The 16,163-nt window shown below is 40.5% G+C and overlaps 1 protein-coding gene across 6 annotated transcripts in view; it reads left to right on the top strand.

Annotated features, from left to right (window-relative positions):
• The window catches only part of syt12 (synaptotagmin XII), a 206,552-nt gene that overhangs the window by 188,007 nt on the left and 2,382 nt on the right, over positions 1-16,163 (top strand). For all 6 annotated transcript variants that reach the window (XM_043706175.1, XM_043706171.1, XM_043706170.1 and 3 more), the window contains 3 exons: positions 7,953-8,168; positions 8,693-8,813; positions 14,877-15,010. In XM_043706175.1, the coding sequence (XP_043562110.1) occupies positions 7,953-8,168; positions 8,693-8,813; positions 14,877-15,010 (471 nt within the window). The remainder of the gene's footprint in view (positions 1-7,952; positions 8,169-8,692; positions 8,814-14,876; positions 15,011-16,163) is intronic.

Raw genomic sequence — 16,163 nt, 5'->3', positions numbered from 1 at the left:
TAGCTTAGTCTGGCTGACAGCTCTCTGTCCACTTGCCAGGTCTGGTAGGGGTGCTGCAGCAGTTATAGGTACCCACCTGTTGCTGGTTAGAATATCAGTGGTGGCACAGGTAGGTCCCTAAGTGGGGATTGGCCAAAGGACAAGATGGCCACGTGGCACCTATCCCACTGTTGTTAATATACCAACATAGACGGGTAAACAACAGGCACAGTATCCTTGCCATGGCACCTGTTGCTATGTCAACCCACTCTCCTCACGATTTGGAGATGCCGGTGTTGGACTGGGGTGTACAAAGTTAAAAATCACACAACACCAGGTTATAGTCCAACAGATTTAATTGGAAGCACACTCCGAAAGCTAGTGTGCTTCCAATTAAACCTGTTGGACTATAACCTGGTTTTATATGATTTTTAACTTTGTACACTCTCCTCACATTATCCCACTTCAAGGGGAACATAAAATTCAGCTGTTTGACTTTATGACTCGTTCTCCTTGAGGAGGCAATATTCAAAAGAAAATCTTGAGATCAGTTTAAGATGACTGCATCCATACCATCAGATCCCAGGTTTTAGTTCGATCTGAAGCTCTCGGTCAGTGGTATTCTAATCCTCTTATATATCTGAGTTTACAGACAGAATGAGTGAGTTTTGCATATTAAAACATTGTCATTAGTAATAAGAACTAGGATAGGGAGACTCAGAAACTTTAGATTTTAACTAACCTCGCCATTCAGCCTTCAAGTTGATTGCTGGATATACTTAGAGAGAATTGTTTTTTAAAGTAAAGTATATTTTCCAGCAGGGTTCATCTTTTGTAACCATCTCGTGAGCAACGTAAAATGCCTGATTCTTCACAACATAGGGGAGCGTAGGCATGAACATTACTAGTTACAAGTTATATGTCAAAACGATTTCCTCCTCAGGAGAGATGCTGTCTTCCTGTTTGCAATGAGGACCTTTCTTGCAGATGAAACTAACCTCCACTACTGGGTTCAATAAATTTTATTAACGTTTACACCTGAAAGAAGGTTCTTGCTGTGTACAAAGGAACTCTCCTCCCCTCTTATAAATGTTGAACGGAGAATGAATCGAGTCTGTGCTACCTGCAGTCTTATAGGAGTTCTCATTCAGTATTGATTCTGAGTGGCCAAAAGTCCACACAGCAGAATTACTGTGGTGGATCTTGGTCCCCATAGGCCTCTATGTTTCAGCAGCAAGGCCAATAGCCAGTGGTTTAATCAGTCATGTAGAACAGGTAGCCTATATCAGTGGTCTTGCTTACTTGGAGAGAACTGGTGGTAGACTCTGTGGAAATCCATTTAATAGCTTTAAGATGCCAAGGCATTCAGTGTTAATTCTTTTTATATCATACCTATTGGAACTGAATTAGGTTTTGTTACCACTCGGTTATCAGTATTGCCACTGTCCAAGTGCTGTGACAGCTGCTTCTTCACAGTTGCCAGCAGACCGGCCATCACAGTCATGTCAATGCAGGTGAAAACACTGTCACATCCCTGTAGTGATTCAAAGATGTGCATTTCTGCTCTGCATCAGGTGTATGTATAACTTGCTCACTGCCTGATACTGTTTTCCTCCCTGTCACATTCTGATGTACAACAATGTTATCATAAGTGAGAAGTGCATCAGGGACACTGTTGTATCTCAGCACATCCATCTCTCCTGCAGTAACAAAGAATATGACAGAAGGCTATATAACTGTGAACTCATCCCTTTAGCAACCTGATTATCATAATGAAGCTGGTGTTGCAAAAAGTGCACAATACTGAAGATGAGGAAAAAAAACCGAAGTTGCTTGGGTGTAAGTTAGAATGTATTTTTTGAATCTCACCTCCTGAACAATGCTGGAGCTGGCAGTTTGCTGTCATGGATTTTGTGCCTGAGATATATGTTCTAATTATATGTTTGTTCTGATCTTTGACAGTCTGCTCTGGCGCGGTCAAATCTTATTTTAACCATTGCCAATTAGGAACTGCTCCTTGTCAAGGTACAACTCTACTATTTCCTGAATAACCACAGTTCTGGTTTTGTAACAAGTGTCAATATGATCTGACCCTCTAATGTCAGTTATACCATAAATGAGATGCAATAGCGTGCACTGCTGTCATTTTTTTGAATGGAACAAATCCTTGTAAATCCTGAATAGTCTTATTTCTCAGTGTCCTACTTTCCAAAGACGTCAGAGGCTACTTGCGTATTCCTTCACTGTTTCATGCAGATTTTCAACCAGTGCTGAAAATTGAATGGATGACATGGAAAGGAACCTTAACCAGTTTTTACTCTCTCTTGGGACTTGAGTAAGCAACAGAATTTGTCAGACTCTGGTACATTTCCTTCAATTACCATTGCATTCACTTACAAGCAGCTATTCGGAATGCACTTCACACGGACAGCTCACTGCCTTCTGAATGTTTGCCAATTACTATATTTGTGAAGAGTTAAGCTTTTGCATTCTGTTAAGACATCAGGACAGATTCTTTGTCTTAACTCTTTCCATCCCTTCCTTTTGACTGGGAGCTATCTGAATAATGGAAATGATTCCTGATATGGGCTGACGTTTCAGGAACAGTGTCATTATTTTTAATTGTTTTCGGGATGTAAACAATGCATGCTGGTTAACAGGCACCCTCTAATGATAACATCTCTCCATACCCTCTGCCACACTATAGAACTTTAAAAACAATTGTGGATTTCGTTCCCAACTGAGTGCCCACACCAATCAGATTTGGGCAACATGGTGGCCCAGTGGTTAGCACTGCTGCCTCAAAAAGCCAGTGACCTGGGTTTGTGTGACTGTCTGTAGAGTTTGCACATTCTCCCCACGTTTTTCTCCCAGCTCTCTGATTTCCTCCCGCAGTCAAAGACGTGCAGGTTAGATGATTTGGCCATGCTAACTTGTTTGTAGTTTCCAGGGAGGTGCAGGCCAGATGGATTAGCCATGGGAAATGCAGGGTTTCAGGGATAGGGTATGGGGGGTGGGTCTGGGTGGGATGCTCTTCGGAGGTTTGGTGTGGACTCGATGGGCTGAATAGCCTGCTTCCACACTGTCGGGATTCAATGATAATGGCATGCGGAGAGTAATACTGGGATCGGTTGAGTTGTTGAGCTTTAGCAGGATCAATTGACACTTAATTATTTATTTACATACATGGGCAAACTGCTAAATTTGGTACTCACCCACACTCTGCGTAATGGAGGAGGCTGGGAAGGGTGGGACGTGTTGAACCATTCAGCTTATATACATAATCCTCACCCCAAAATACTCCTAAAGAGTGTATGTGGATTTCTAGCCAAGTGTTTTCTTATAAAATCTGTATGGTGTCTACAAACCAGAACTGTAGAGAATGGGTTATACTGTAAATTAAAACAGATTAAAATATTATACTGTTTCAAATATAGTTTCAGGAAAGCTTTTTGACAGCATTCATAAATCCGATGAAAAGCATGTAAAAATTGCAGTTAGAGATTCAACCTTTTTAAAACTTTATTCATGGGATATGGGCATTGCTTGTTAGGCAAGTGTTTATTGCCCATCCCTAACTGCCCTGAAGAAGGTGGTGGTGAGCTGCCTTCTTGCACTGCTGCAGTCCTTGAGGTGGAGGGAAGCCTACAGTACTATTAAGAAGGGCGCTTGAGGATTTTGACCCAATATCAATGAAGGAACAGTGATACAGTGCCAAGGCAGGATGGTGTGTGGACTAAAGGGAACCTGGTCATATTCCTGGACATCTGCCCACGCCTTTATTAATAGTAGTGATCACAGATTTGGAAGGTGCTGGTGAGGCCTTGGTGAGTTATTGCTAACATCAGGCATTGTAAAACATACTTTATCAATAAACCGAGGATACATAGGCAAGGACGATTTCAGTTTGACTCACTAGGAGGAGAAAATGACTTTGTGATGGAGAAATTGCTCTAATAGTAGGATACTAGTGACACTGTACAGACTGGAATCATTATGGGTTGTCACCAGTTCACAGATTGGCTTATTTCTGCTTTATAATATTTGTGAACACCACAGGAGATTTAACTTGATTGATGGAATGTCTGCAGATGACATTTTGTGTTGAATCACTGCTGAGCTAAATTGCTAATGAGATCACATCTGAAGGACATAGCTGAGGACATAAAAGATGTTAGTGAGTATGTGATAGTATTCCCATGTGCACTACAGGAGAGTTGGGAAGCAGTCTATGTAATATTTAAGAAAAGAAAAATGAGACACTGCACAACTAAGAACATAAGGACACAATTCATTGGGTTTTAGTGACCTTAACTTATTTGATATGAGCTTAAATTAAGTTGGTGACTAGTGAGGTTCCACAGTGTTGGAACAACAATATTCACATTATACATTAGTGTAATAGATGAAGGAACTGAGGGCATTGTTGCTAAGTTTGCAGATGACACAAAGATAGGTGGAGGGACAGGTGGTGTTGTGGAAAGCTGCAGAAGGACTTGGGCTGGCTAGAGGAGTGGGCAAAGAAATGGCAGATGGAATACAATGTTAGAAACAAGGAATAATACAACACAGGAACAGGCCCATCGGCCCTCCAAGCCGGCGTCAACACATTTTGCCCTTCCATACTAAAACTGTCTTCACTTACAGGATCCGTATCCCTCTATTCCCTTCCTATTCATGTATTCATCCAGGTGCTTCTTGAATGCTGCTATATGAAATTATACACTTTGTTAAGAAGAATAGAGGTGTGGACTAATTTCTAAATGGGGAAAGGTTTTGGAAATCTAAAGCATAATGGGGCTTAGGAGCTCACATTCTGAATTCTTTTCAGTTGAAGATGCAGGTTCAGTTGACATATGGAAGACAAGTGTATTGTTAGTATTTATTTTCAGACAGTTAGAATACAAGAGTAGGGATGTGCTGCTATATTCCTACTCTTGCTATATAAGCTATATAAAACATTAGGAGAAAGTGAGGACTGCAGATGCTGGAGATCAGAGCTGAAAATGTGTTGCTGGAAAAGCGCAGCAGGTCAGGCAGCATCCAAAGAGCAGGAGAATCGACGTTTCAGGCATGAGCCCTTCTTCAGTATGTAAAACATTAGTCAGGCTGCATTTGGAATATTGTGAGCAATTTTGGGCCCCATATCTAAGGAAAGATCTGCTAGCCTTGGACAGGTCCAGAGGAGGATTACAAGAAAAATCCCAGGGATAAACAGCTTGTTGCATGAGGTGCAGTTGAGGACTCTGGGTCTAGATGTGTTGGAGTTAAGAAGGATGAGGGGGTTTCTCACTGAAACTTATAAAGTACTGAGATGACTGGATAGAGTGAATGTGGTTAAAGCTGTTCCCACTAGAAGGAGAGATTACTGAGGGCACAACCTCAGAGTAAAGGGACGACCTTTAGAACTGAAATGAGGAGGAATTTCAAATTGTTGCTACAGAAGACTCTGGAAGCCAAATCACTGAGAGTACTTAAGACAGAGATAGAATGGTTCTTGATTAATAAAGAGATCAAAGGTTACAGGGTGAAGGTGAATGGAGTTGAGAAACATGTCAGTCATGATTGAATGGCAGAGCAGACTCAATGGACCGAATGGCCTAATTCTGCTCCTGTACCTTATAGTGTTATGGTAGGTTTACTGACAAACCTCAATAACATAGTCATTTGAGTTTGATTTATTGTTATCGCATGTACTGATATACAGCGAAAAGTGTTGTTTTGTGTGCTTTACATGCAGATCTTGCTGTACAAAGTGCACCAGGATAGCAGAACAGAGTGCAGAGTACAGTGTTACAGCCACAGAGAAGGTGCAGAGAGAATTAGATCAGAATTAACATTTGAGAGGTCCAATCAAATATCCGATAACAGGGGGAAGAAGTTAGTTCCTAATCTTTTATATTTTTGTCATCCTCTCCTCATCTTGCCCCCTCATGTGGACACAAAGGTCCCTATGATACTATTTTGAGGGAAAGAAGTTCTCCCCAGTGCCATCAGCACTTTCATCCCTCAATCAACATCTAACAAAACAGATTGAATATTACCAAAATCACATTGTGCTCAAGAGAGCTTAATGAGGGCACATTGTTTGCCATGTTTCCTATATTATGGATGTGGCTGTATTTCAAAAGTATTTAATTAGCTGTAAGTGCTTTGGGCAACCTAGAGGTTGTTAAAGGTGCTGCATAAAGGCCTTCCTACCAGGTCATTATACAAGGTGGTCTTTGGGGTTCAAGAGGACAGCTCCTCGCCATTTTTTCAAGGCTAATTAGGGATGCACACCAAATGCTGACTTTACAGTGACTAGAACATCCTATTAAGGAATATAAAAAGTTTATCTCTTTTCTTCTAACACCAGTGAAGCAGTTGGAAAAATACCTTATTTTTTTCACTGAGTTCTTTGATGACAGATAAAGATTGAATAATGGATCCCAAATAGTATTGCTTGGAACTCTTGATTCCCCAGTTACAAGTTCATAAGCTGGTATTTACAATCAGTGCCAGCAAGGCAATGGATGTCATACCGCAAGATGCCTTCATAGTTGGCTGCTCATCATGCTTTCTTATCTTGAGCAAAGTATCTATGTTGCATTGTTTCAGTTTCTTTCGAGTCATTTTCATATTTCTATCACTAACCAACTCAAAATCACTTCCCAATTGTCAGGCCATCATAAAAGATCTCCTTCTGGTTGCATATTAACTACAGCCATCCCTCAAAAGGTCTCCTCCTTCATGTTACACTTTGAGACAGGAGACACCATAAAAGCGCAGCACGCCAGACATGTTGTGCACATTACCAATAACTAACCCTGAAAGAACCAGCTCTTTAAGATGGCTGGGTTTGGCTAGCTTAGTAGCTTGGCTTTCTTAGATGTTCACAGCTGCCATCCTTTGTCTGCAGCACAGGAATGTTGTCGAACAACCCTACCTGAAGAGCTTTGTTGAGACAGTCAAATCAATCTCTAATGCTATAATGAGGTTTCTAAATCTCCTGGAAAGGGAATATAGTTGGCATCCTTCAAATGTGGTAGTAATAAATGCATTATAATATTTATATTATTTTGGGGATTATTAGTATTTATTATAGTAACGTTGTGTTGTAGAGATTAATGTGATATTACTATGTAGTGTTATGGCTTTGCTGTAACCTTAGAAACTCATGTTGCTGTTGCATTCATGTTTTAATGCCATTATAATTTAAATGATTGTTACTCACAGCTCTCTACATACACCTTACTTCAAGCAAAGGCTCAACAGATAAAAAAGGTGGCATCTTACACTGAATGAAAAGAGACTTGGTCGTGGCATTAATGTGTTGTCAATCTCAAATGCTATAATAAGGTCTCTAAATCTCCTGGAAATGGAATGTAGTTGGTAACCTTCAAGTGCATGTCACAGTAATAATGAATGCATTATAACATTTATAATATTTTGGAGATTATCAATGTTTATTGTAGTAATACTGTGCTGTAGAGATTGTGATATTACTGTGTAGTATTATGGCCTTGCTGTAAACTTAGAAAGTCATGTTGCTGTCATATTCATGTTTTAATGCCATTATAATTTTAAATGATTGTTAGTCATATCTTACATTTAAATGAAAAGAGAATTGTTGTGGCATTAATGTGTCAAGGGAATATATGGTTTATTCATAAAGGTTTGTGCTGTGAGGCCAAACCTAATTTAGTCTTGGGAATAGTTTAAAAGGGTCAAACTCACTGCACTGAGGCTAATGATGGGTTTTGTTTTAAAGTTATACTCACTCCTGGAAGATAACAATCAGAACTATCAGCACCGTGTGACAATATCAGCATAGTTTTCATTTGAAGCCATTAGATTTGTGGCTATTGAAATTGTAAGTGATGCAAATGATCTTGGATGATCGAGGTGAAAGTTGGGATGATCCTAGATCACTGTGATCGCAAACTGAAATATAGATTATTATTTTAAGCTACACCCTTTCTTTTGCGTAGATTCAGAGGAATGCATTCTCTGTATTCTTTGATGAGAAGTTTTCCATTCCACTGGACCCTTCTGCTCTCGAGGAGAACAGCCTGCGCTTTTCAGTATTTGGGATTGACGAAGATGACAGAAGCATCAGCACAGGATTGGCAGACCTAAAGCTGTCAGATCTGGATCTCAGCAGCCGTGCCTTTAATGCTTGGCTTTATCTGCAGGATGTCAATAAGGTGAGAGAGACACCAAACAAGTAACATTCAGCAAGGGCCATTTATAGTGCCATTCACATCTGAAATAGCCGCATGTTTCATTCATAATTCTTAACAGACCTAGTCTTTTAACAATGTATTTAGCATTGGCTGAGAAAAGTCCCAAGCTAGTTGTGAGAATCACTCCAGGTGATAATAACCATTTAATAACAATTAAGAGTGAGTTAAAACTGATCATGATTAAGGATGTTATGAGAGTGAGTTAAAATTGCTGATCACAGTTGCAGGGACTGAGGTGTTACTAGCCAACAATGAGGGGTATAATTGCTTTACTGTTGTAGAGGCTCAGGTATAATAGCCACCACAGAGGGCCCACAGTAATTTAATGGCCACAGGGGATGTCAATGCACCACAAATTAAACTGCTGGGAAGTAATTAAAAATACTTGTCCAACTTTACTGTTCTGTCTGTGCTTAGTGCTGATTTTCATTTTGCTGGGTCACTGAACTATTATATGGAGAACTGACCATACCTCTGTCTGTTAGGCAACAGACACAGTTGGAGAAATCCTGCTCTCTCTCAGTTACCTACCTACAGCAGAGCGGCTGACAGTGGTGGTGGTCAAAGCAAAAAACCTAGTCTGGAACAATGGAAAGGCCACGTCTGGTAAGTGAAGCAGGTGGGATTGAATCAGGTTATAAGCAAAACTTCTCAAGAAGTCCAGTATAATCCAAAGAAGTACTTGATGCTCCACAAATTCATAGGACTTGCTAGCAGATTATCAAAATCCAGTTATTATTTACTCCACATTAGAATTGCTAACAATCACACTGTAAAGACTGAGATAGGGATGTGTTTCTTTCATTTTCTGTGAATAGTGATGGACGATTAAACATGGAGGAGGAGGCTCCACAAATATCCCTATCCTCAATGATGGGGGAACCCAACACATTGGAGCAAAAGATAGGGCTGAGGCATTTGCAGCAATGTTCAGCCAGAAGTGCTGAGTGGATGATTCAACTTGGCCTCCTCTGCGGACCCTAGCATTACAGCTGCCAGTTTTCAACCAGTTTAATTCACTCCACGTGAGATCAAGAAAAATTTGAAGGGACTAGTGCAATGTCTATAGGCCCTGACAACATTCCAGCAATGGTAGCAAAGACTTGGGCTCCAGAACTTGTGCTTCTCCTGGCCTGTACAGTTATAGCACTGGCACCAACCTGACAATGTGGAAAATTGCCAAGGTATGTCCTGTACTCAAAAAGCAGGACAAATCCGAACCGGTCAAATTACTGCCCCATCAGCCTACTCTTGCTCATCAGTAAAGTGATGGCAGGTGTCGTCGTAGTTCTATCAAGCAGCACCTGCTCAGTAATAACCTGCTCAGTGATGCCCAGTTTGGCTTCTACCAGGGTCACTCAGTTCCTGACTGCATTATAACCTTAATTCAAACAAAAGAGCTAAATTCCAGAACTGGGTGAGAGTGACAGCCCTTGAAATCTTGGCTGCATTTGATCATGGCATGAAGGTGGCCTAGCAAAACTGGAATCATTGGGAATCCGAGAAATACTCTCTGCTGGTTGGAGTCATACCTGGCACATAAAGAAGATGGCTGTTGGAGGTCAGTCATCTTGGCTCCAGGACATCTCTGCAGGAGTTCCTCAGGGGAGTGTCCTCGGCCGTTTGGCATTGCCATTACCAAATATCCTACTATCAACATCCTGGAGGTTACCATTCTCCAGAAAATCAACTGGACTTGCCATGTAAACACAAACCACAAAAGCAGGTCAGAGGCATGGAATAGTGCTTTGAGGAACTCACCTCCTGACTCACCAAAGCTTGCCAGTCATCTACAAGGCACATCAGGAGTGTGATGCAATACTCCAATTTGCCTGGATGAGTGCAGCCCCAATAACACTCAAGAAATTGGACACGATCCAGGACCTAGCCATCTGCTTGATTGGCATCACATCCACAAGCGTTGTGCCCTGCATCAACAACGCTTTGTAGCAGCAGTGTGTACTATTTACAAGATGCACTGCAGAAATTCACCAAAGATCCTCAGACAGCACCTGCCAAATCCTTGATAAATAATGATGTGGAGCTGCCGGTGTTGGACTGGGGTGGACAAAGTTAAAAAAATCATACAACACCAGGTTATTGTCCAACAGGTATATTTGGAAGTACAAGCATTCAGAGCGCTGCTCCTTCATCAGGTAGCTAGTGGGGCAGGATCATAGGACACAGAATTTATAGCAAAAGATCATATTGCCATGCAACTGATACGATATATTGAACAAACTTAAATTGCTGTTCAGTTTTTAAACTTTTAGAATGGTTGCAGGTTTCTGTTTGTTAATATGTAAATCCCAGAACTTCTTTCAAGTCACATTCGCGGGATAAAGTTTTATTTTTAAAAAAAAGGTGGCATCTCAGGTCAGACAATGCATTAAAGGTATGAGGTTAGACCACCGCTCTGAAAGCTTGTACTTCCAAATAAACCAATTGAACTATAACCTGGTGTTGTGTAATTTTTAAGTAAATTTGCGCATGGCGCAAAGGTTGGCTGGCAGGTTGATAGTGAGGAGAAAAGTGTTAGGTTACAGGATGATATAAATGGAGTGGTCAAATGGTCAGATCAGAGACAGATGGAATTTAAACCTGAAAATTTGTAAGGTGTTGCACTTTGGAAGAAATATGAAGTCAAGGGAGTACCCAGAGAATGTCAAGACCCTCAGAAGCTCAGAGCAATAGAGAGATCTTGAGATGCTTGTCCACAGATCCCTGAAGGTAGCAGGACAGGTCAATAGTGTAGTTGAGGAAGCATAGGAGATCTTGGCTTTATCAGTTGTGCCATAAGAACAGGAAGGTTATGTTGGAGCTGGACAGAGTTTTGATTAGGCCCCAGCTGGAATACTGCATGCAGTTCTGGTCACCACAGTATAGGAAAGATGTGGTAGCACTTGACGGGTTGCAGAGGAGATTCACCAGGATGTTGCCTGGGAAAGAGCATTTCAGCTGTGAAGAGAGGGTTCTTTTTGGAGTAAAGGAAGTTGAGCGGCAACCTGATTGATTATGATGGGCATGGAGAGAGGGAATAGGAAATAGCTGTTCCCCTTAGTGGAAGAGTCAATAACAAGGGGCAATACTTAGGTAGGAGGTTTAGAGGGAATTTCTGGATAAAAACCTTTTCATCCGAGGGTGGCAGGGATCTGGAATGCACAGCCTGGGAAGAAAGTTGGGGCAGGAAATTGCACAGCCTTTAAAAAGTACTTGGATGAGCACTTGAAGTGCCATAACATTCAAGGCTATGACCGCAGTGTGCAAAAGTGAATTATTGTAGGTGGCAGTATATATTTGGTAGTACATACTATATGGGCCGAAGGGCCTGTTCTGTGCCGTATAATTCTGTGATACTTTTTAAAAACAAATTCTGTAGGTTGCAATACAATCCAATGACAAGAATAAAGTAACTGGATCAGTTAAGTGGGTGGAATAATGACTGTGGCTCGATGTATAACTTGGATGATGTTTTAACACCTCTGGTCTCGGAGGTTGGTTGAATATTCTATCAAAGAAGTAGTGAAAGGGTAAGTTAAGAAGGTGGATTCACTGCATGAAGAAACACAATGCATTGCATACAGAGGCTGCTGAACTTCCATACACTTGCTGAGACTAACAGGACTAATATGAGCTCAATTTTACTTGATTGTAAAAGCATTTTACTGCAAATTGGTCTCTCAGGAAATAACTGTAAAATGATAAGGCCGCTGGCAATTACCCTTCCAATTTTTTCGTGCATTTTTTATGCAATAGATGCAGGTTAAAGCACTTTTCAGCTGCTAAGTGCAGTGTACTAATTATCATTAGCAATTTCTCACTGCACGCCAGATACCAGGAGAACACTGATGTTTTTCAACACAAGCAGCTCTGAACCCACCCCTTCAGAAACTTCAATTCATCTGTTTTCAAATTATAGGTTTCATACTTTCAAAAGTAACTCTGAAAATGGAAACTTTCAGCATGTCCTGTGAATAACGATCAACCAAAGTGCCACTTGGTAATGCCACGGCAATATGCTGAATACTCCTCATCCTTTGGAGATGAGAGGAGGAGGACTGGCAAAATGACCTGTGTGGCACACTGGCTCAGTAGTTAGCACGGCTGCCTCACAGCACAAGAGATCTGGGTTCGATTCCACCCTCAGTCGACTGTCTGTGTGGAGATTCCACATTGCCTCCATGTCTCTGTGGGTTTCCTCCCATAGTCCAAAGATGTGCAGGTTCGGTGGAATGGCCACGCTAAATTTCCCATAGTGTCTTTGCAGATCTTGGGGATGCAATGGACTCTGTGTTCGTCCTAATGTTTGAATTACACAAGGCCAATATGTGGCTACAGAAAGGGATTAGGAAAGCTAAATAGAATCTTATCTCTTATTGTGAGAGGAATTAAATGAAAGTGGGGAGGTTATGCTTCAGTTATACAGTTATACTGGTGAGACCATGCCTGGAGTACTGTGTACAGTGTTGATCACCTTATTTAAGAAAGGATGTTAAAGGAATTGGACACACTTCAGAGAAGGTTTACTAGACTTATACCTCGAATGGGTGTGTTGTCTTATAAGGAAAAGTTGGCAGACTTAGGCTTGTATCCAGTGGAGAAAGAGTTTTGGTGTTAGGAGTTGCTACTTGTTTGAAACATCAGGCCGTAAGGGGCCTTGACAGAGTGGATGTGGAAAAAATGTTTCCTCTCATGGGAGAGTCTAAAACTGGAATTAAAAATAAGAGGTTGCCATTCAAAACAGAAGAAGTGAAATGTTTTTGAAAAATGTGTTTTTCTCAAAAATGTGATTGAAGTAGGGTCCTTGAATATTTTAAGGCAAAAGTGAGAAAGGGGTTGAAAGTTTATGGGGTAGATGGGAATGTAGATGAGGTTACAATCAAATCAGCCATGATCTTCTTCAATGGTGGATCAGCATCAAAGGACCAAGTGGCCTACTCTTGTTCCTCCTATGCTGCTGTGTAAAGGGGGAGACAGAAAACAAATGAATAATGCTTAGTTAGCCAAGTATCTGTCATAGGGAAATTGCTGGAATTCATTATTAAGGAGGTTTAGCAGGATGCTTAAAATATCATCATGGTTTTGTGAAAGGAAAATGTGTTTAATTAATTTATCTTTGAGAAATTAAGGTAGGTAAAGGGGAACCTATAAATGTGGTATACTTTGATTTCCAAGAGACATTTTATAAGATGCCATATTAAAAGTTACTGCACAAGATGAAAGCTTTTTGGAAGTAATAAATTAGTGTTGATAAAGGACTAGTTAGTTAACAGAAAACAGAGAAAAAGTGTGGCACTGGAAAAGCACAGCAAGTCAGGCAGCATGCAAGGAGCAGGAGAATCGATGTTTCGGGCATAAGCCTTTCACTGCAGTCCTCACTTTCTCCAAGAAAGCAGAGAGTATACGTTATTGGAAATTTTTCAGGTTGGCAAGCTGTGACTAGTGGAGGGTTCAGTATGGGGGTCTTCAGCTATTTGCAATGACTGAACAACCAGGGACAAATAAGGGTATGTAGGTTAGTTTGATCTTAGAGTAGGATAAAAGATCAGTGCAACATCGAGGGCTGAATGACCTGTACTGTGCTGTACTGTTCTATGTTCTTAAGTATTAGCTGAATAAGGGGCTACCTGCAAGGTATATTCCCTCAAGTGAGAAAGGTAGGACCAACAAATCCAGATCTTCCTGGACAACCAAGGAGATAGAAATTATGGTAAGGAGAAAAAGTGTGCATAAGAAGGTGTTAGGCAATAAATTGCAAATCATGCTCAATACAGGTCATCAGAAGAAAGTTGAGAAAGCAAATACAATAAGCAAAGAGGAATTATGAAAAGAAGCTGGCAAATTTAGGGAAATTTCAAAGTATTCTCTAGGCACATCAGTAATAAAAGAACAATGAAAGGAGGAGTGGAGTGAGTAAAGACCAAATAGGAGCTTTACACTTTGAAGCAAGCAGAATGGCTGAGGTTCTAAATGAATACTTTGCATGGGTTTTTATCCATGAGGCAGATGCTATCCAAGCGATTGTGACAGAGGAGAAAACTCAGTCATTAGAAGGGATTTAAAATTGACTAGGAGAAGGTATTGTGTAAGCTGTTGGTACTTTAAAATTAACTAAGAGGTCCACATTTCTGAGATCAAGGACTGATCTTACAAAGAGACATTGAGCAATTTGGGCCTATCCCCATCCAAAATAAGCGGAATGAGAGGCAAACGTATTGATTTGTAAAAGCTTGTGGGAGGACTTAATAGGGTGGATACAGGAATTATGTTTGCTCATGGGAGGAAGATGAGAACTGGGGGACACAGATTAAGATGGAGATGAGGAGAAATCCTTTCTCTCAGCGTTGTTAGCCTGCGGAATCCTCTTCCCTGGTAAGCAATTAGAACCCGGGTTATTAAATTTTTTCAAAATAGAGTTAGATAAATTTTTGACAGACCAGGGAATCAAAATGAAGGGGGTGAAGGACATGGAGAGGAAATCGCAACCAGAGTCATGATCTTATTAAATGGCAAAGTAGGCTTTAAAGGTGAATGACCTAGTCCTCCTCCTCCTAAATCCTATGTTCCTACTCTTTCCTCTGTCTCAGAATGTATTGATTTATAATTGCTGTACTGTAAATATAACTGGATTTTAATTTCCCCATCTCCCCTTTTCACGGCTCTGAACAGATCCATTTGTGAAAGTTTATCTCCTTCAAGATACGAGGAAAATAAGTAAGAAAAAGACAGCAGTGAAGAGAGATGATCCTAATCCTGTTTTCAATGAAGCCATGATATTTTCAGTACCTGCGATTGTTCTACAGGTAAAAATTTAACATATGACTGTTCTTTTTTTGCCGACCCCGTAGAGTCCATAATTTAAACGGAATATGTAATAGTTCACTTCCTTTTGTTCAGTGTTGGGCTGGAGTCAAGGAAATGTCCAAAAAAAAAGATTATCATGGTCGATCATGGGAGAACTATGCAGTTCTTATAAGTGTCATTCAGCATAAAAAAACTGGCAGTGCAAAACTGATTGATGTAGGCACTTCAATGTCCCTTGGTTCTATTTTATAGACATCACTGCTAACATTTCACACAACAAGCTACTGTATCATCACTGTCTTGCAGCTTAGTCAATATAGATGAATTTCAATTTCATAATAAATAAGCACTGATGTGAAAAATAGTTGGGCTAAACTGATTTATAGTCTTTGAGCGAAATGCAGAAATTGTGTCCAGTGTGGCCTGTTATCTGTTGGATGCTGAAAATATGACTAACTGTGCTGAGCGTCAAGAGTCTCATTCCTTTTCTTGATCATTACAGCAGTGACTTGACTTCAAAAGTACTTCATCAGCTGTAGAACTCTGGGATGTCTGAGATCATCAGAGATGTTGTATAAATGCTGGCAATTCGGACTAGATTAATTTTTAGGATATCTGGCCAGCATGGATGAGTTGGACTGAAGAGTCTGTTTCTGTCTCACTCTAAATGCAAGTCTTTCCTTTTCAGTCCGGGTGAAGCAATTAACTGATTTAATTTGAAGATAGTATCCAATTGGGCTAACTATCTATCATTCTGTCACATCCAGATACAATCTGGTGTAACTTCTAGGCTTTTCTTTCTAGCTCTAATACAGTAAATCTTGGAAATCTTTATGTATAAGTACATTTTATTATATAAAGGAACAGAATTTATAGACAGATTTGTTTCTCTGCTTGTTCTTCTCTTAGCCAGTCCAGAAATTAAAGGGAAGATGCATCTCAAAGCAACCCATATATTAGTGATTAATGGAGATTTCAGCAGAAAATATTAGCTTTAACATCCAGCATCTAATTTTTATCACCGAATTAGAGCAGGTAGACCACGTTCTTGCCAATCCACCACCTAACAAGTGATGAGGACAATATTAATTACACACACATCTTCCTCACTGAAGAATGCCTTTGAATACTTGCACTGCAACATATCATAGC

This window comes from Chiloscyllium plagiosum, chromosome 16 (genome assembly GCF_004010195.1).
Source record: "Chiloscyllium plagiosum isolate BGI_BamShark_2017 chromosome 16, ASM401019v2, whole genome shotgun sequence".
Taxonomy (NCBI): domain Eukaryota; kingdom Metazoa; phylum Chordata; class Chondrichthyes; order Orectolobiformes; family Hemiscylliidae; genus Chiloscyllium; species Chiloscyllium plagiosum.
Note: the sequence above shows the minus strand (reverse complement) of the source record. Positions and strands in the feature narration are given on the sequence as shown.